This window comes from Brassica oleracea, chromosome C5 (assembly GCF_000695525.1).
Source record: "Brassica oleracea var. oleracea cultivar TO1000 chromosome C5, BOL, whole genome shotgun sequence".
Lineage (NCBI taxonomy): Eukaryota > Viridiplantae > Streptophyta > Magnoliopsida > Brassicales > Brassicaceae > Brassica > Brassica oleracea.
The window spans coordinates 12,792,692-12,812,831 of NC_027752.1; the positions used below are offsets into that span (position 1 = coordinate 12,792,692).

A 20,140-nucleotide genomic window follows, 5' to 3' on the forward strand; every position below is an offset into this window, starting at 1 on the left:
GTGCTGAAGACTTGAGGAGCAAGATTGCTACATTCACTCAGGAGCCTACATAATCATTCAGAGGCCCTTGGATCAGATTCAAGTCTTACCAGAGAGACTGTCCATACCACAGATTCAATGAAGTACAACTACTCAGTACTTTCTACAGAGGCATCGCGGTGCAATCCCAGATGGCTCTTGATGCTTCCAGCAATGGAAACTTCAACACCAGGAATCCAGAGGAGGCAGTCAAGGTGATTGAAAACCTAACAACCAGCAAAAGCACCAAGAACACTGATTTTGAGAGGAAGAGATCTGCCACCATCCTTGGGAATGATCAGATGGATGAGGTGAAGGCAAAACTGGACAGTGTTCACAAGCTTTTCAAAAAGCAGGTTAGCTTTGTTGAAGATGCAGAAGCTGTAGAGGGTAGAACAGAGGAAGAAGAAGTAAACTACATTTGTGGAGCTAGATTCCAAGGAAACCATGGAGGAAACAGAAACTCCAATGGAAATAGGAGTAACTTCAACCAAAATTCACAATACCAGAAACCCTACAACAACAGCTACAGCAACAACAGAAATTTTGGAAGTTCCTACTACTAGAAGCCACTGCCGCCTACTCAAGAGAACAAGATTGAAGAGATGCTCGATAGGGTTCTTGAGGCACAGCAGCGAATGACAGTGGACTTCAATGGAAAGACAGATTCTGTCTACACCAACCTGAACACAAAGTTTGAGACTTTGAGCTCTCATGTGAAGAAGATGGAGATACAGGTGGTGCAGACAGGTGATGCTATTAGAAGGCAGGAAGCTTCAACAAGAGGAGTAGGGGATGATGTGATGAAGCACCACGTGAATGCCATTATTGAGGATGAATTTTGGCAAGTGGTGAAGGAAGAGAAGCTGCAAGAAGGCGACTTCGACGTAGAAAGTTTGATGAGCTTCGGCGGGTCACATTGGTGTCGATCAACACCAGCCACCAAGCATCGATCGACATACACCAACTCAAATCGATCGATAGGAGTACCAGAGCATCGATTGACAACGCCTACAGAGTAAACCGCATTTTGCAATGCCGTGAAGATCCAAACTCACGAGGAGTTTGCAGCAAAACACCCACATCCGCCCAGCCCTGACAAAGTCCGAATCGATCGACATGCGAACAGTAACGTCGATCGACACTCAGAAGCTATTATCGATCGACAACCATCACCGCCTATTGATTGACGAGCCCCTATCACCTACCGAGTGCAGATGCCGAAGATAGATGTGGCACGACTTAACGCACTCAGGCCCAAACCTAAACCTTCAAAACAACCACCGGAGCCTGTCAGGACACCTTCAGATGATGGAGATGATCCTATGGAAGAGGATAGGGTTTCTAATTGAAGCACCCTAAGGAGAAGAAAGGAAAAAGTGGCAAAACATCTGAAGAGGGGGGCTAATGAAAAGGAAAAAGAAAATTTCCAAAAGAGAGCCTTCAGGATTCCTCTACATAAGTCATTCGAAGAGGCTTATTACAGCCGCAGATTGTGGATGTTCTTCAGAGAAACCAGAGAGAAAGAAGAAGACATTAGGAGAATGTTCTGTAAAGCCAGAGAAAAGATGAGGAGAAATATTACATTGAAGAAGAAGAGTGATCCTGGGTAATTTGCAATACCATGCACAGGGCATGGTATTGAATTCCCACATGCCTTGTGCGACACAGGAGCATCAGTCAGCATCCTACCTAGGTTATGGCAGACCATCTGGGTCTGCAGGTGGAGCCTTCGCAAGAATTGTTCACTTTTGTGGATTGTTCCCAGAAGAACTCAGGAGGAATTGTGAGAGACCTAGAGGTGCATATTGGTAATGCCCTAGTTCCAGTTGATTTCCATGTCTTGGACATCAAGTTAAACTGGAACTCTTCTCTACTACTTGGGAGAGCCTTCTTGTCAACAGTTGGAGCAGTGTGTAACTTCCAAACCAACCAGTTGTGTCTAACACTCATCGATCCTAATGCCCACTACGACCTTATCCAATCAAGAAGCCACAGACGATCTCCAGAAGAATCAATGATCCAGGAATCATTGCAGCTTGCCACTATGGAGATGAGTACGAAACTGAATATTCAGAAACGATCAAGACTCACACAGCAACATCGATCGATAGTGGTCACAAGAAATCGACCGACACTGCCGCCTACCCATCGATCGACACTGACTTCAACCGTGTGCGAGAAGGAGACTACTCAATTGGTAGTTGGGCAGATGAACACCATCACGAGAGCTTTGCAGTAGAAACAGTAACCTACACAACAGGAGCAGATAAACTACAAGATAGTTTCATAGACGAGTAGATGCTCAACATGCAAAAGCGCGATGATACAGATCAGTTTCCAGCAAAAGCTGCTTGGGAAAGAACTCGTTCTAGTCAATCGATTGACACTCGTCATCCAAAATCGATCGACAAGATTCCTCAACAATCGACTGACATCAACAATACCACGTCGATCGACAACCATCCAATACCGAAAACCACTGTAAGCGAAAAAGATAAATCAGATAACCAGTATATAACTCCAGACGAATTTGGTATTTTTAGGGTCCCTAATGGCTACGCAAAAGCCATAGACGGCCGCACACTACACGTATCTAGAGAAGATATTGCAGATATCCTTCAGACAACCAATGGAGCAGACAATTTGTTCATGCATCAACGCAGCAACCGCGAACAGAAGACTACAAAGAAGTTTTATGACGCAGATGGTGGCATAGAAAACAACTTCAAACAACGATCTCACCATACAACCCATCCATCGATCAACATAGACGTCCCAACGGTCGCCAGACAGCCAGAATTCGGCAAAAGAGCTTATGACCTTTATGGTAACAGGAAATTTTACTAGGAAGAGAAAGATGAGTATGGAGTCTACAGAGATGACCGCAAATTTGCCAGAGATCTAGAAGGACACACCATTCCTGTTCACACCAAGGATATCAGAAGACTTCTTGAAAGAGCTTCAAGAGATGAACCAGCCTACATATGTCTTCCTGAACATGCTAGCTCATTCACACAGACACAGTGGGTACCAGATCTCTACACAAAAGATGAGATCAATGAGATGTTCTATGGAGTCTGTGGTGAACATGAGAAGAACAAAGAAGCCTTCCAGATGAAGCTTGATGGTGTCTACTATCCATTGAATGATATTATAAGTTGGTTAACTACTTGCATGGAGGAGATGAAGAAGGACATAACCAGATTTCAGAACGCGACTGACACTGCTCGACCTCCATCGATCGACAGACGACACTCCCAATCGATCGATAGCAAACAATCACCATCGCTCGCCAGACGCCATCACGAATCGATCGACAACCGTTTGGCCGCATCGATCGACACCAATCCGCCATGCCCACACACGATGAAGTCTTAACCGGATTTCCACACCAGAGAAGATATAGACAGTTGGTAGAAGGGATCTATGGAGCGCTGGAAACTACAGAGGAGAGGCTTGATGGGAGATGTGATGACATCTATTTCCCAATAGATCTTACAATCAGTGCATTGACCTCCAAGGTCGAAGCTATACAAGGGGAGTTGGTGGAGATTCAGAGTTCCATTGCGCGTCGACCGGAAGCATCAATATCCATCGACAGACGCAACAACAAATCGATTGACACCATCAGTTCAGCATCGATCGACATTGATACACACCGAGGCAGGCTAGTACCAAAGACGACATCCGACATGTCCAACACACTTTACCATGGAAAGGAGATCTCAGCTGACACTTACACCGCACTTACCAGACATCAATTCAACCTTGAGAGTCTTGGTGAAAGATTGCAGAGGATTGAAAACACATTTGCATCAATGAAGGATAAATGGCGCAGAGGGGATGAAGCAATGAGAGACTTCACTGGTACATGGTTCAACAAGAGCAAAGAAGAGATGGATACTTGTTTTCCAACAAGTCCCAGTTCTCAACATTACTAGTCAAAACATCTCCAAAGTCAAGCTAAATGACTATAACAAAGCGCTGAGTGGGAGGCAACCCACTATTAGGTAATATTTCTTAAGTTTTTATTAATTTACTATTTATGTTGGTTTTTAATTATTGCAAGTCATAAAAAAAAAACAAAAAGAAGATCCGAGTAGATGATTGCCATCTGTATCGACCGACGCGACCAAGTCAACATCGATCGACATTAACCTACCTACATCGACCGACATCAACATCTTTACATCGTTCAACATCTATTCTGGTCTGGTATATCGTTCCTACTTGTTACATTGAGTCCTTATGATTTATTTTTCACCATAACTCCGACTGAATTTACCCTGGGGACAATGTAGTTTAAGTCTCGGGGGAGGTTTACTGATATTTATTTACTTATTAGTCTTATTAAAAATCTTTTCAAATTAAGTTATTATTGAGTCAAGAAGGGGGGATTATGAACTTATAGATTTTGCTAGATATCTAACCACTCTTTAGCACCATTCTAGACTTACTGATTGCAGATAGTACTAATGATACTAAAGTGGATCAACCTGTCAACTATCTACTCTTGCTAAGATTGTTTTGAAGGAACCAAAGATGACCTCCAACACTAAACCTGACACAACTGCTTGTCTTGGGGCTTGGTATATATGGGATCGGATTATTCAAACAAGTCTGGATGGTAAAGCCTTGTGTATATAGATTTATCACCTTTTCTCTCTCTATTTTTGAAATATAGATTTTATACTTAAAAAAAAAAATTATATTAGAGATTTATTAGGAAGGAATTCGAACAGGACTTGGTGGTTACAACCATTAAGGCTTGCTTCATAAGAATTTCATAGGTAAAGGATTAGAACAAGACTTGGTGGCTACAACCATTAAAGCTTGCTTTACAAATAATCATAGGATATAGGTCAAAAAGAAGTGAACAGGACTTTGTGGCAATCACCATTAAGGCTTGATTCATGGAAGCCTGTCCAATCTTGGTTAATGATCTTGCATATAAGCAGACTTTGACCAAGAGAGAAAATTAGTAGATAGAGAGGATATTAACTAATGTTTACCTGTAGGTCCATATACTTGTTTGAAAATCCTAGAATCATGTGATCGATACTTCCAAGGTAAAGCCTTCACTTTTATTTTATGCTAAGAAATGAGGTTGGTAGAGGAGAATGAAAGACAAGATTATGTTAAGTTGTTGGCTAGATGAATTTGGTTGCTAAGTTAGGATATGGTATGATGTGCTATTGTGATTAGGATTTCTTAGATGTGGATTGCAATATTGTAGAGGTGATGATTCTAAGTTTTAAACCATGTGATCCCTGCTGTTCTAAAACCTCTTTCAGAGAGTCTGCCTGTTTGTTTTGCTTGAGGACAAGCAAAATGGTAAGTCTAGGGGAGTTGATAGACTATGGATTTGACTCATTTTCATCCATAGTTTATAAGTGTTTTTACTAAAATTTATATTATTATAGAGTCTATTTATTATATTTATAAGATCATGAATGTTTTGGAGATAAGTGATGATTTTGGAGCATTTTGGAGATATTTGGAGCAAGCACCCGAGNNNGCCCATCGAGATCGACAATCGGTCGATATTGGAGAGCTAGAATCGATCGATACACAAGTCATGGTGCCAATCGATAGCAAAGCGCGCAGAAAGCCCGTTTGGTCACAACCGACTTGAAGCCCAAGATTTCACTATTTTACAAGATTGCCCCTGACGAGTTTTACCCCATTTATATAAGCTTTGCCGCCATGTTAGAGGCAAAGTGTGCTTTCTTTGTGTTTCATTGTTTTCTTGATAGATAGGAGAAAAATCCAAAGTTATAATTTGTGATAGGAACTCCATTGATATTTATTTTATTTATTCTATGAAGTTTTTATACTTAACTGTTGTTATGAATTGCTTAGCCATGTTTGAGTAGTTCTCTTGTTATATTTTAGGGTTTAAATAGGTTAGAAGGGATTAGCCCCAACTATAGATTGCTGAGTTGTGATAATCATCTTTAGAATTGTTCATTAATGTTTGTGTCTAGATTAGCTACCCAGAACTTGTCCTAGGATTGATTGATAAAAGCCATAGCTAATTCTCATCCTGAAAACATTCTAAATGAACTTTGTTTCTTGCTATGAGCAAGTCGGGAGCTGATCTAGTAAGCTTAGTAAGCATTCATTCAACCTGCGCATAAAGCTTGACTATAACGCGTCGATCGAAATCACACTTGAATAATCGATCGACGGTGCAAAAGGTGTATCGATCGATCACGCCCATTGGAATATCGATCTACACTTTCTAAAGATCAATATAACGAGAGTTGAGATCATTGATCTAGTTAATAGTCAACAAGTCAATGCTCGCAGAGGCCGAAAGACTTGTTGATCAAATAGTTGAGATTTACATTATCATGCATGCAACTCATTAGGCATCTATAGGATTATAATTCCGACTTTCCTGAATAAAAACCATAAGTCTAGCTATTTCCTTTTTAAGCACCAAAACCCCAAAACTTGCTATTGAACAAATACTTGTTCAATATAAAACTACAATTCACTTTTAAAACTCTTAAAACATTTTGCTTAACAAATCATATTAGAATCTCGAAGTTCCTTAACTCCCTGTGAATTCGATCCCTAAGTACTATAACTCGACATCTTATCTGAGAGAGTATAAATCACTCAATATGGTAATTTGAGTGATATCACGAACATGTCCTTTTGTTAATACATATCATGCTATTTATTGAACTGTTCAACAATTGAGTATAGTTTCTCGTAACAAAGTAACCAACACAAGAACGCAATATCCTTATAACTAGAACTCGTAAGAAAACTACAACTAGTGAAAACTACTTTAACTAGAGATATTTTTTTCATTACAGTTTTTTTTTTTTTGTCTCAAATCCGAACATATAATCTTTTGTTTATTTCAAAATCAACAAACCAAAACTAATAAAAGCCCATAGAGCTCCGACTATTTAACAAGTATGATTATCATTCTTCAGCAGTCAATTATACTCAGGGATCATACGATTTGCTGCTGTTCTTGATTGTGTTTTTTTGTTGTTTGATGATGACGCTATGCTTGGAGAAAATAAGCAACCCATGGCTCGTGATGGTGCTAACTTGTCAAACCACGAAACTAACAACTTCGACTTTGGTTTCCGGTTTGACGGTTTTTCTTGGTCTGGTTCGGACGATGATGGCGGCATTAAATCAATAGAGGCAGACGAAGCTGAGCTAGTTCTTGATTTCTCTTTAGAAAGTAGCTTCACTGCTTGTGTTGTTGTTGTTGGCGGCGACAAAACCTTACCATCTCGAGATTTTACACTCTGGTCGCGTTTGATACTTCCCGAGAAAACCCGAGTTCCGTCAACAGATGAAACCAACGGACGAGAATGCACACTCGGAACATGTCTGATTCTTCCGGAGAAGTTCCTTTTCTCATCAACGGAAAAAGCAGAAGCAGAAAACGCGTTTACGTGATTCTTCTCGGCCATGCTCTTGGAGTGGAAGAGAAGCCTCTTGGACGATGAAACCGGGTTGGGTTGTCGAGAAACCGGGTCGGGTTGTCGAGAAACCGGGAGAGATTTGAGACGGCGGAAACGAGTTTCGAGATTAGTGGGAAGAGCAGAATCGGTGAAGCCAGCAAGGTTGATGGCGGCGACTTGCTCAAGATCGTAGAGATCCTTGGCCTGTGAAAGAAGATCCTCCACAGCTGAAGCGTCTTTACTAGAAAGATATCTGAAACTCGACATTATCGTTTTTTTCTTTTTTTTCTTTTTGCGATTCTGTGAGGTTTTCGAAGAAGGAACGATGAATTAAGCTTCTTCTTATACCCAGCACAACGGCTACTTCATGCTTTTATCGTTGCATTTGTCCTTTTTCATGCATTTATAAAATGTTAAATTTCCTTTTTTTTCCGCAAAAGATATGTTAAATGTCCATGTTCATACGTTACAAGTTAATGTACATATAAGTATTTTTTTGCTACGTGGAATTGTAAACTTTTATCTCCGAAGATTTCCCTTTGCTTTTTTATCCTTTTACCCAATTCCAATAATTGATTTATTAAGTTTATACCTTTCCTCTTACCATATACATTATACTTACCTGTATAAATCCATTTGCATCCAATAAAATGTTTATCTAATGTCAAGTGTTCAACTATCTATGGTTTGTTTACTTTTTTTTTTTTTTTTTTGTTTAACCAGGTGTTGACCTTGCGGTCCACCACTTAGGCCCGGTGCCAGCCTTTGTCTGTACCTTTTTATGGACCCTGGACACGCTTACCCCTCCACTCGAGTCGAACAGCCGACCTCCCCTCCCCAAGGAGGTAGTACCACTGGACTACGAGGTCCTGGGTAGGTTTGTTTAGTTCAAGGCGTCTTTTTCCAGTTTTCTGTAACAAATTCAAAACAAAAAGTTTATCTTCAAATAAATGGTTTTGATTTAAATATAAGAACATATTAGCTTTTACAATAACTAGTACAAAACCAAAGACTAAACGTTCACCATTTTTTATGAAGAGTATTAAAACTTTCACTTTCTTCTCAAAGCTTCAGGCTTCGTAGGCATTGCCTCATGTCTCCATCCTCTTGATCAACCTGAAAGACGTTAAAAAAATTTCGAAAATCCTAGACATTAAGTATATGCCCAACATATAATAATAGTACACACATTTGCAGAGTTAATTTTTGGGTTAGTGAAAACTATGTGTGTTTAATACAAAATCATGATGGTTACAATTTAAAAATCACAATGAACGCAAGAAAAAGATGGATGGAGAAAAAGGCTTTTGATACGATACCGTTTTAGTTCACATATCATTGGGCCTAAAAATCCATAAGGCCCAAGTTATTATCGTGCACACAAAACATTTCTTGCGAACCTCTTTTATAAAACCCTAGCCGTTCAGTCCCTATAAAAGCCAAACTCCAAACTTCTCAGGAAAAACCTAGCAGTAGATCTGACGAAATGGCGACGGCGTTGAAGAAGAACAGGAAGAAGAGGGGTCACGTCAGCGCCGGTCACGGACGTATCGGGAAGCACCGCAAGCATCCAGGAGGTCGCGGTAACGCGGGAGGTATGCATCACCACCGTATCCTCTTCGACAAGTACCATCCAGGTTACTTCGGAAAGGTTGGTATGAGGTACTTCCACAAGCTCCGCAACAAGTTCTACTGCCCCATCGTCAACCTCGACAAGCTCTGGTCTCTCGTCCCCGATGATGTGAAGGCGAAGTCCACCAAAGACAAGGTGCCGATGATCGATGTGACGCAGCACGGGTTCTTTAAGGTTCTTGGAAAAGGTCATTTGCCTGAGGGCAAGCCTTTCGTTGTGAAGGCTAAGCTTATCTCCAAGACTGCTGAGAAGAAGATCAAGGAGGCTGGTGGCGCCGTCGTGCTCACTGCTTAAGTTAGGTCGAGTTTCTTTTTTTTTTTTTTTTTATCAAGGAGGCTGGTGGCGCCGTCGTGCTCACTGCTTAAGTTAGGTCGAGTTTTTTTTTTTTTTTTTTTTTTAATTTCTGTCTTTTGGAATCGTTTTTGTTGGACTCAAAGTTTGTTGCTTTTTGGAATGAGAGATCTTTTAATTAATATTAATGGATTTTATAATAGTCGTTCGGAGTTTGATTGTGGTATTGATGTGTTTTTTTTCGAATGTTTGGGATAGATTGTTCACTTGTTTCATTGAGTTGTTGATTTGATTCATGGACGCCCGTGGGGAAGACACTTGTGTTAGTTCATTGCTTTCTATGCAAGTTTTAACTTGTTTGGTCTTCATATAGTTTACATGGAAAGGATTGTTTTTTTTGGATTTTTTGAATTTATTCTTCACTGGTTTCATGGATTTTCTTAGGGATCATTGCATTGTAAATTTCTGTGCTTTCCCGTTTCATTTCCACGCTGAGGCTCATTTCTCGTACAGTCTTCTTCTGTGTCAGTTCCTTGCTTGTCTTCTCAGTTGTGAAATGAGTCATTACAGACTGTATTAGCTCATTGTTTGCTATGCAAGTTAGGTTGGTTTCGTCTTCATATAGATCTTTGTATGTGTAAACATTATTAGGTCGGTATAAATGGTGACGAAGGAAAAACGGGTAATAATGCATTCCCTAATATTCCTAAAAAAAAATTTACCATTCACAAGCAATAATAATTTCTTCTCATTCTTTTTTTTTGAGAGAATTAAACAATAAAATTATTCCTCTTTGAATTTGAGAAGGAACAATCATTTCTTTTCATTGCTGTTATTTTATTTTCGTACATTATTTTTTTGTTTGTTCTTCTTGTTTCCCGAATGGTCACCAGATGTTCCTTAGTATCACATTTTATGTTAGATTTTTATATATATATATTTTTTTCTAATGATGATGAGAAGCACTCTGTTAATAGCGAAACTACAATGCTTCAATGATCCTACTTTGATTGTTTTCACCACCTCAATAGTATCACCTTCACGTTTTATCTCAATATCATCTCTGCGACAATTATCTTTAAGTACACACAAAATTTCAGATCTAGTCCTGGTTGTGTAATGTACCTAACAGCAAGCCAAATGCCACCATGATTGGCCATCCGAGTATGTTCACGCTGTAATCAAACCATTAGTTCTCTTATTACCTGAAATGAAAGCCCCATAGGGACTACTAAGAACTCACCATATTTGAAGGAGCAGCCACATAGACTTGAGGGTTCATTGGGTAACACGCAAACAGTCAACGCCATGAAGTACCAAACCTCTAGTCTGAAACCAATAACATAAGTCACTGAAACCCTTCATCGATGAACCATTCTGAAAGGTTTTGATATCTCACCAAACCATGACCGCAGAGGCAAGTTAGAGTTTTGCGAAGCCTCTGAGATTCTTGAAAGCCTTCCATTAGAGCCCTGACCAAGCTCTGCCACAAAAAGCTCCACAGATATAAACTATCTGAGCTCCATCTATTAATCACCACGACATATTCAGCCCGACGGCTCCTCCAGCCATTCCCCAACCGAGTTTCAGCATCAGTAACCAACTCAACTCAATACAGCATGCTAAAACAGCATGGTCGCTGCTATAGCCGCCATTGCAACCACTTTGGTTTGCGCCTATAACAATAAACTCATGCAAATTAGTGTAAGTTAATTATAAGAAAACAGTATTTGAGCTAAACAAAGTTGAATCTTCAAGTAACTATCGTTACCTGCAAGAACTTGGGGTTGGCGAAGTTGACGGCGTAAGCAAAGAGCTGAGGGATCATCCCAGAGGGAGAATCTTCGGGCGGCTTTGGAGATCTCAGCTGGGGACTGTCCGAGGAGACTCAAAAGTGGAGTGGCAGAAACGTATAAAGGCAAATTAAGAAGAAAGGCAAAAGTGTTAAGGATGATCCAAGATTTTTGAAGATATATCCCCATCATCTCTAGTTGCCCTGCTCCATATGCTTGCCCACATATCGTCGCCTCTCGCCAGTGTACTTCCCAATGGGTAATATACGTATAAGAAATTTACGTATTAAAGTGAGTAATATATATTTCTTTTAAGAAAATCAGCAATTTATATGACCACACAAACACATGTTAATTAATCGGAGGGATATCGTTTTAATGTGAAATAATGGAAACTTTTATTTTTTACAATCTCACTGATGGATGAAACGAAGAAGAAATCGTTGAGTATGAAAATAAAAGGAAGAATTATTTATTCAGCAAGGTCTGCCAAGATTAATGTTAGCAAGACTTGCCAAAGAAAAATAAGCAAGCGAGCATGAACATTACACGCAGAGCTACAGTAAAAACAGACAGATATTTTATTGTAGCTTTCCTAGTCAGCCAAGTGTGTTTGGCTTCTTGTGTAAGACAGTTCTGGTTTATTTTTTTCTTCTTTCTTATAATCTTTTGTAATGATACTTTTCAAATCTAAGAAAAGAGGAGTTCTCTTTCTTCATTTTCTCTTTACTCTCTCTCGTTCTCACTTGTTCTCTTCATTCTCTATTTTTTGAAATCAACCATACTTTGTTACTTCATTACTCTCACATCATAATCTATCATTTCTAACACTCATGGTGTTGTAACTATGTCGCATCTGATTTGATTTAAATTTCGATTTCTTAATTCCTTTGGTGTATTGTTTTGTATTCAGTTTCAAGTTTTGTATTATATTTCTATCTGGTTCATGTTTAATCTCCATATAATATATGTACTAGGTTAAAACCCGCACCTTGATTGGGATAAATATTATATATATAAATAAGTTTTATTTAAAATTAAGTTGTCAATGTTGGTTCAAAGTTTTTATCAAAAAAAATTTATTCAAAGTAAATTTCAAAATTAAAATATTTATGTATTTTATGCGGTATATAGTTTAATTTAAAATGATATATATATATATATATATATATATATATATATATTAATCTTAATAATTAATCAAATTAGACTTTTATTTATATGATTTTGTAATCATTTGTATTTTTTCATAAAAAATTTTTAAACCATGGATCCCAAAATTTGAATGTGAGACTTTTAGCAATATTAGTAATTTATAGTCTGTCTTTTATAAAAATTCAAAATATAAATATACAGAAAAAATTAAATTTTTATTATATGGTTAACGTGGTTATTTAATTTATTTTAATAGTTTAAAATTAAACAAACATGATAGAAGAAAGATTAATTTTAATCAAATATTTATTATTCAAAATCATTAATGCCATATCTATTTTTGTTTCATCAGACAATTTCGTAATTTTTATTTAAGAAAATAACAAAGAACATTTATAATGAATTTATAGTTAGTTTATTAAAATCTTATTATATAATTAGATAGACAAACATATTTATCTAATGATTATAAGAATCATCTTAGTAATAACATGTGACTAAAAAAAAAAAAGTTGTAATGTTTCTCAATTAATATATAGGGAATATTGATATTACTTAATAAACATACATAATTCTTAAAATTAACAACAAGTTGATGAAATAATTTTTTTTGTAAATTTCATGTTTTCTGGTGTGATTTCCTAAGCTAACAAGGAGAAGAATGGATTGACATAAACCGTGTGGTACTAGGATTCTACAAAAAGACATATAAATAAATTGCTAGCGATTGGCTTCTTGCAATCTGGGATAAACAAAGAGATAGAGAAAAGCAATATCAATACAAAAGAGCTAAGAGTTTTTGGTTAAAACCTCGTGATCTCTATTATTAGCTAGGTTTGCTCGTGAGAAAAGATCTTAAACATGGCTAACAAAGCTGCAACTTGTCAAGAAATTAAAGAAAAAGTTTGTGAAGACAGGATTAGTGTTTTACCTGATGCGTTACTTGTGCAAATATTGTTGCTTCTTCCGATTAAAGAAGCAGTAGCCACATCGATTTTGTCAAAACCATGGCGTTGCATCTGGACGTTGATGCCTAAACTCGTTTGCAAGGATACCAAGCACACAAACAGCAAAAGCGTCTGGTGGTTTTTTGAACAGTCATTGCAACTTCACAAGTCACCTATACTAGAACACCTAGAAGTTAAACTCGGTTCAAGATGTCCAGCTGACGTAGATGTCGGAAAACTGATTTTAAAAGCTGTTGAACGCAACATTCGATTGCTAGACTTCAACCTAAAGTGGTCAGCAAAGCCTATAAGCTTGCCTAAGACACTTTATACTTGTAAAACGCTCAAGAAATTGATTCTCTCAAACAAGATTCTCATAGAGCTTCCCTTTGAAGTTTTCCTCCCCTCGCTTATTAAACTGGAGCTTTTCAATGTGGCGTATAAAGACGAGGGTTCACTTATTAGGCTTTTATCAAGTTGTCCTGTTCTCAAAACTTTGATTGTGGTCCGAGAGAAGAATGACAATGTGATCAAGTTCAGTGTGAAAGTGCCTTCTTTAAATAGTTTAGTTTATATTAATAATAATGATGACGATGGAGTATGTGGTTGTGGTTGTAGTAGTAGTAGTAGTAGTGGGTCTTTGATTATAGATTCCCCACAGTTGAAGTATCTTCGCGTCAATGATTTTTCTGAAGATGGTTGCTCGATAGAGAGTATGAGTCCTAACCTTACCATGGCCAGAGTAGACGTTGGTTCTCCCCCTAATGAAAATTTCTTGACATATCTTTCTTCTGTCAAGTTTCTCCATATGACTTGGATCGATGAAACGGTAAGTTTCCCTCTCTCAGTTTTGTGATCACATCGTTGCATCTAATTATGTGAAACTGTTTACAGGAAGTATTCTGTAGTTGCGTCAACTACTCTCAACTGATAGAGTGTATGCTACGTCCATGTCGCGCGGAATATTGGGTAGAATCAGTTATGCTGTTGCTTGACAACTCTCCTAATCTTAAAGTTCTTATGATCGACACTGTAAGTATACTCCCTCAAGCAGGTTTTGATTTTTATTATGCGTTTATTAAATTTATACATAGTATTTTTTTTTTTTTTTTTTTTTTTTTTTCAGAAGGGCATGGGGGAATCACGATTGATTGATTGATTGATTGATTGATTGAATGTTCTTCTTCAACCTTTTTCTCTCTTTTTTTTTTTTTTTTTTTTTGTTGTTTCTCAGAAGGGCATAGGTGAATCCGATGATCTCCGTCGTTGGAGTTATGTTCCAGAGTGCTTGTCGTCTCAACTCGAGATTTTGGAATGGAAAAAATATGGAGGGACGAGAGACGAGAAGCAGCTCTTGGAGTATATCCTTGCAAGCTCCAAGTGTTTGAAGAGAGCAGGAATCTCCATGAGGTATAGCAAGGACTGCAATGATAAAATGAAAAAGAAGTTGAGGAAAGAGTTAAAATCCATGCCTAGGGCTTCAGTATCTTCTGAGCTTTTGTTTCCTGCTAAATTTAAATGGAGATCATCAGTGGCACAACATTGTCTTTTTGACCTGTTTTAGTTTTACATTGGTTGACTAGACAAGTGCTTGTGAATTTTAGTTTTGGTTCGTTATCTTTCTTTCTTTTTAATTGATTTTTGCAGTGACATTTAGTCCGGTTTTCAACAAAAGTCTTTCTCTTCTTCAATTCAGCTCAAGAAAATATTCCATATTCTTTTCTTCAATTTAACTGCATAATCTCAAATATATACCTTACCACAAAAAGAAAAGATTTTATATCAGTTTGCAAAAAAAATATATATATATATATATTTTAAGTAGAGGCAGAGAGAGTTTATATAGATAGAGAAGAGAGTGTACTACAGAGATTTAGCTTTTTAAAGAGTGTAGCAGAAACACAATAGTTGTTCCATCATCATCATAACAAGAAGAAAGAAGTAATCACATTCTGGAATAACCAAAACTATTCTCATACTGAGTCATGAACTCGTCGTTGAACTTCTTGAAACTGTCCATGATCTCTGGCATCTCTTCTTCCGCAGGTAAGATTGTTGTCCTCAGATGGAACACACTGTCAAAAAAATAAGAATCGAGTTATAAACATCAAAAATAAATAAACGAAAATTAATTCTTAGTTGTTTGTTTGTACCCTTCTTTCTGTCCAAATCCAGAGCCAGGCACTGTGGAGATTCCTGTGGCTTCTAAGAGCTTTAGACAGTAGAAAACGTCTGGCACTTTTCCTGCTTGTTTAGCAGCTTGAAGAGCTCCCGGTGGTAACTTTATTTGAGGAAACGAATACATTGCACCTTACATATATTATATACACACATGAATCAACAACAAGATGCATTCATGTCTTGATGTTTATGGTTCTTTGGTTATTACCTTCCGTGAAATTGCAAACAACGTTTTTGCAGCTGTTGAATCCATCAGTCATGATCTTTGCCCTTCTTCTCAAAGATTCAAGAATCCCCTTGCTACAAAATGGGGGATATTATCAATGATTCAATCCAGGGATGATGCTTAAGTGGCTTTTATGTATATATATACCTGTGGGAAAAAAAGAAAGAAGAAGAAGTATATATACCTTTCACGGGCGAACTGGTCATATGAAATGTCTCCAGGCTTTGGAGGACTAACCATCAAACCCATCTGCATCATTCATACCACTCTCAATACAATTCAAATGATTTCTGCAAATACAAATCCACATTAGTTTAAGTCTTTTTTGACTTACAAAGATCTGTGCAGAGACATTCGGGCTCAGGGCGATTGATGCAACCTTGTATATCTCTTCAACAACCTGCATAATCAAGAAACCATAGTAAATCAATGATCATGTTATGTTTTGACACCTAACATAATTAGCTTTAAAGCAGAGAGGTTTAAAGACAAAACCCTGGGAGGGAAGTTGGTCATCTCAAAGTATCCACCTCGCTGTCCACATTCTCCCCAATAACCTTTAGAAACAGTGTGGAAAGATACAAGCTGGACTTCCTTGCTGAACGGCGAACCCATATCCATCAGAACCTTTTTTTTTTTTATAAACAAGAATGTTCAATGTTAAATGAATGATCACAAGTTTCACTGAAACATGAAAAGCAAAGATAGAAGCTGACCTTCTTGGAGCTGATAAAAGGACGCTCATCCTGGTATATGTTCTGCTGATAAACCTCATCTCCCAGAAGAACCAACTTCTCGCTGTGACAGAACCGCAAGATCTCTCTTAAGTTAGCTTCGCTTAGACACTGACCAGTTGGGTTCCCAGGGTTAATGATCACCATTGCCCTTACCTGTATACCCACATTCAAGAAAAATCAGTACCTGCATTGATAATTGCAAGAGAAGAAGAAGATTGCTTACTGATATTCCTTGAGAACGAGCCTGAGCAACGGATTGGCGAAGGTTATTAACATCAAGCCCCCAGTTTTCAGACTCATCGAGATAGTAAGGAACAAGAGAACCGCCTAAGAGTGATATGGTAGCTGAGTAGAGTGGATACTGTGGAACCGGAACTAGAATCTGCAAAAAACGGGATAAATGAAAGAAGTGTCACGTCAGGAGTTAAAATATCATAGCAGATAACTATAAGACTTTCTTGGAGGAAGAGAGAGCATTTACCCCGTCTCTCTCACCGCGTATAACACAGTTCAAGATCTGCATCACACCTTTGCTAGCTCCATCAGTGAGAAATATGAGCTCTGGATCACTGTGTTATGAAAAATAAGAAGCAGAAGGCCTGAGCTGGCTTTGCTTATATATCATTGTGAGGAAGATAAAATGAAAACAATCACCTTGGATAGCCATCACGTCTTTGAATGAACTCTGCAACCTCTTTCCTAACTCCTGGAAGGCCTCTTGAGTCACTGTAAGCACCTGTGAAACACACACACACAAAAAGGGAAATAATTGTCTGATAAAAACAGCTAATTAATGAGTTTGCTGAGCATAATAATAAATACCTAATCCGCCTGAGGTCAAGGAAAGATAATGCTTAGCTCTTGCAATAGCATCAGCTGGGAATATCATTCCAACGTTCGGGTCATGTAGTAGAAACGGTGCTTGACAGAGCGCAACCACCTGCATCAATTGGTTCTTGTTTTTTAATATCTAAGCTCAAAGGTCGATTGAAGTATACTATAAATATATATACCTGGCGAGGAAATGTCAGTGGCTTCTGTCCTAAAGCATGAGGGTTCCCAACGTTTGTGAAAATAATCTGTTGTTATGTAACATTAAACCACAAGTTAACAAAACAAAAAAACAAAAAATAAAAACTGAAACACTGTCAAGTCCTAAACCAAATAAGAACCACAGGTCTAAATAGCAACCATTTTTAAAGAGTTAAAAGTGTGTGACCTTTTTGCCTTCTTTCTGAAGCTCAGAAGCTCGGAGATAGAGTTCACCTCTTACAGCATACTGACACTTCTTCACGTTTTCGTTCAGAGACTCGTACTCTAAAGCCATTTTCTCTTCTTCTTCACACTTAAAAAGCAATCGCAACCTTACTTTCAGCCTTTACGAAAAAAAAAAAAAAAGATTTCTTTTTAAATGGGTTTTCAAAATTAAAATAGAAATTGATCAAAGGAGAGAGAGAGTTCATGATCAAAACGATTGAAAGAGAAAAAACAAAAGGCAAATTGATCAAACACAAACCTTCGAACTCAAATGTTGTGACTCTGAAGAGTCTCACGTTCCGCAAGAACACGAGTAGGTAGGGATTGTATTGAACGCTAAAGTGTGCCACTTTAAAAAAAAAAAAAAACTTAATAAATTTTTTTTTCTGAAGCAGATTACAATTGTGTGTCTGAAATAGATTTGGATCCGATCATGTGGCTTCTTAACGAAGGACGCAGCAGAGCCACTTAAATGGACGAACGCGATTTTTCAGACAAAAACTCTTCTTCAACAATATCTAATCATTTTTTATGCTCCCTTCTGTGAGAATAAATGTGGCGGAGATTATTCATGTTTCAACTTCTTCTTCAGATTAAATATACTTTCGGTTCACCACCAATAGGGTACAGCCACGTCTACACTGACTTTTTTATTTTTTTTTGTTCAAACTTCTACACTGACTTAAGGCCTCAAAAGTGTTAAACTATAAAATTGAGTTGATCAACACTTCAATTATAAAATTATTATTTTACGGAGGTATCATTTTTATACCATAAAAGGCCATGCTTAAAAACGCTGCCGCTTATGCGTTATTTAGAGTTTGACTGCTGCGAATATTCACAGATCGGTATAGTTAGGCGTATTTCCGCGTTGACCGCTTAATTTCTGCGTTAACCACCTAATTTTCGTCTAGACCGTCTAATTTTTTTTTTCCGTCTGTTTTAAAAGTTGAGACACAGTTTGATTATTCATTACTAAATAATTATAATTAGCTATCAAAACCCAAAACAAACACATAATTACTTCATTAAAGGGATTTTTCGTACCAACCACATCATAATCTAAATATTCGACGAATAAAAAATAAGTTGTCTAAAATTGTATATAAAAAATTGTATGATTATATCTAAGAACATGTGTCTTCATGTTTTTTTTTTGTAACACAAACTTTTCATTAAAACTTAAACTCCAAAATTCAGGGGAGCCATTACAGAGGATTCATTACAGAGAGCCTGCTTTGCCAGAGCATCAGCATCTCTATTCTTACAACGTTTGATCCAAACAAAAGAAATAGATTCAAAGGCTTCTGATAAACAGAGTATATCAGCAACAATGCCATACAGTTCCGCCGTTGGAGGTCCTTTGTTAAGCGTTTTAACCAGTTTGAGGGAGTCTGACTCGCAGTATACATGAAGGATTCCCTTTTCAATGCAGCATATTAGAGCTTCGGTGTGAATATGGCGCTAGAACCAAAAGTATCAGACGAAGAAAATGAGAGGTTGATACAGATCCTGAATGCTGAAGAAATCAGAGCTGCGGTGTTTTCGATCCACGCGGATAAAGCACCGGGACCGGACGGCTTCTCGGCTGGTTTTTCCCATTCCAATTGGGAAACGATTGGGCGAGATATTGTAGACGAGATACAAGACTTCTTTGTCTCTGCAAAGCTTCCAGCGAAGATCAATGAAACGTTTGTTCGCTTAATCCCGAAAGTTCACAGCCCTCAAACAGTGGCGGAGTATAGGCCGATAGCACTGTGCAATGTCTACTACAAGATCATATCCAAGATCTTGACGAAGAGACTTCAGCCTCTCCTCTCCTCTATCATCTCAGAAAATCAATCCGCTTTTGTTCCCGGGAGAGCGATCTCCGACAATGTGTTGATCACCCACGAAGTTCTCCACTACCTCCAAACCTCCAAAGCCGAAAAGATTTGCTCAATGGCCGTTAAGACGGACATGAGCAAAGCTTATGACAGGCTTGAATGGGAGTTTATCCAACTTGTCCTTGAAAGATTTGGATTCCATCCGACATGGGTAAAGTGGATTATGGAGTGTGTCTCATCAGTTACCTACGCCTTTCTCATTAACGGCTCGCCTAGAGGAAGAGTTAAACCGAGTAGGGGAATCCGCCAAGGAGACCCCCTTTCACCATATATCTTCATTCTATGTGGGGAAGTTCTCTCGAGGTTGTGTAACCGAGCACAAGAAAGTGGAGAAATGACGGGGGTTCGAGTGGCACGGGAAAGCCCACACGTAAACCACCTCCTCTTCGCGGATGATACGATGTTCTTCACTAGAGCAAACGAGGAGAGCACATCAGCACTAAAAACCGTCCTGAACCGGTATGAAACTGCATCGGGCCAGTCCATAAACACAGAAAAGTCGTCAGTTACTTTCTCCCGCAAGACTCCGGTCACACTGAAGACAAAGATGAAAGCGATATTGAATATCCAGAAT

At 38.2% G+C, this 20,140-nt stretch overlaps 4 protein-coding genes across 6 annotated transcripts; 2 read left to right on the top strand and 2 right to left on the bottom strand.

The window, feature by feature from the left end:
- Positions 1-6,872: 6,872 nt before the first annotated feature.
- Positions 6,873-7,739, bottom strand: LOC106294112. Its single transcript, XM_013729719.1, has one exon. It carries the CDS (start codon positions 7,725-7,727, stop codon positions 6,978-6,980), a length of 750 nt encoding a protein of 249 aa, XP_013585173.1. The 5' UTR covers positions 7,728-7,739; the 3' UTR covers positions 6,873-6,977.
- Positions 7,740-8,901: 1,162 nt separating this feature from the next.
- Positions 8,902-9,589, top strand: LOC106292645 (60S ribosomal protein L27a-2-like). Of its 2 annotated transcripts, none has more exons than XM_013728273.1 (2): positions 8,902-9,419; positions 9,486-9,589. In XM_013728273.1, the coding sequence occupies exon 1, from the start codon at positions 8,947-8,949 to the stop codon at positions 9,385-9,387; it is 441 nt and encodes a 146-aa protein (XP_013583727.1). In that variant the 5' UTR covers positions 8,902-8,946; the 3' UTR covers positions 9,388-9,419; positions 9,486-9,589. The 2 variants fall into 2 exon arrangements, with proteins under 2 accessions (XP_013583727.1, XP_013583728.1); XM_013728274.1 differs by having other exon boundaries at positions 8,902-9,418; positions 9,492-9,589.
- A 3,525-nt stretch (positions 9,590-13,114) lies between these two features.
- Positions 13,115-15,217, top strand: LOC106295815 (putative FBD-associated F-box protein At1g05080). Its single transcript, XM_013731804.1, has 3 exons — positions 13,115-14,108; positions 14,174-14,311; positions 14,514-15,217. Exons 1-3 carry the CDS (start codon positions 13,194-13,196, stop codon positions 14,841-14,843), a joined length of 1,383 nt encoding a protein of 460 aa, XP_013587258.1. The 5' UTR covers positions 13,115-13,193; the 3' UTR covers positions 14,844-15,217.
- LOC106295814 (glutamate--glyoxylate aminotransferase 1-like) lies at positions 15,125-18,163 on the bottom strand. Of its 2 annotated transcripts, none has more exons than XM_013731802.1 (14): positions 17,940-18,163; positions 17,643-17,799; positions 17,437-17,502; positions 17,246-17,363; positions 17,078-17,159; positions 16,905-16,992; positions 16,647-16,805; positions 16,403-16,576; positions 16,182-16,313; positions 16,021-16,086; positions 15,871-15,935; positions 15,669-15,760; positions 15,433-15,589; positions 15,125-15,354 (listed from the first exon to the last, which is right to left on the bottom strand). In XM_013731802.1, exons 2-14 carry the CDS (start codon positions 17,748-17,750, stop codon positions 15,225-15,227), a joined length of 1,437 nt encoding a protein of 478 aa, XP_013587256.1. In that variant the 5' UTR covers positions 17,751-17,799; positions 17,940-18,163; the 3' UTR covers positions 15,125-15,224. The 2 variants fall into 2 exon arrangements, with proteins under 2 accessions (XP_013587256.1, XP_013587257.1); XM_013731803.1 differs by having other exon boundaries at positions 17,643-17,768; positions 17,940-18,085.
- Positions 18,164-20,140: the final 1,977 nt, after the last annotated feature.

What these genes read in the sequence shown, in the direction of transcription:
- LOC106294112 (XM_013729719.1), bottom strand. Translation starts at nt 7,727, where the DNA reads ATGTCGAGTTTCAGATATCTTTCTAGTAAAGACGCTTCAGCTGTGGAG.
- LOC106295815 (XM_013731804.1), top strand. Translation starts at nt 13,194, where the DNA reads ATGGCTAACAAAGCTGCAACTTGTCAAGAAATTAAAGAAAAAGTTTGT. An exon ending in TGACTTGGATCGATGAAACG is followed by an intron (nt 14,109 to 14,173) that starts GTAAGTTTCCCT and finishes AACTGTTTACAG; the next exon opens with GAAGTATTCTGTAGTTGCGT. An exon ending in AAGTTCTTATGATCGACACT is followed by an intron (nt 14,312 to 14,513) that starts GTAAGTATACTC and finishes GTTGTTTCTCAG; the next exon opens with AAGGGCATAGGTGAATCCGA.
- LOC106292645 (XM_013728273.1), top strand. Translation starts at nt 8,947, where the DNA reads ATGGCGACGGCGTTGAAGAAGAACAGGAAGAAGAGGGGTCACGTCAGC.
- LOC106295814 (XM_013731802.1), bottom strand. Translation starts at nt 17,750, where the DNA reads ATGGCTTTAGAGTACGAGTCTCTGAACGAAAACGTGAAGAAGTGTCAG. An exon ending in CACTGACATTTCCTCGCCAG is followed by an intron (nt 17,364 to 17,436) that starts GTATATATATTT and finishes CAATTGATGCAG; the next exon opens with GTGGTTGCGCTCTGTCAAGC. An exon ending in GGATTTGGACAGAAAGAAGG is followed by an intron (nt 15,355 to 15,432) that starts GTACAAACAAAC and finishes TTTTTTTGACAG; the next exon opens with TGTGTTCCATCTGAGGACAA.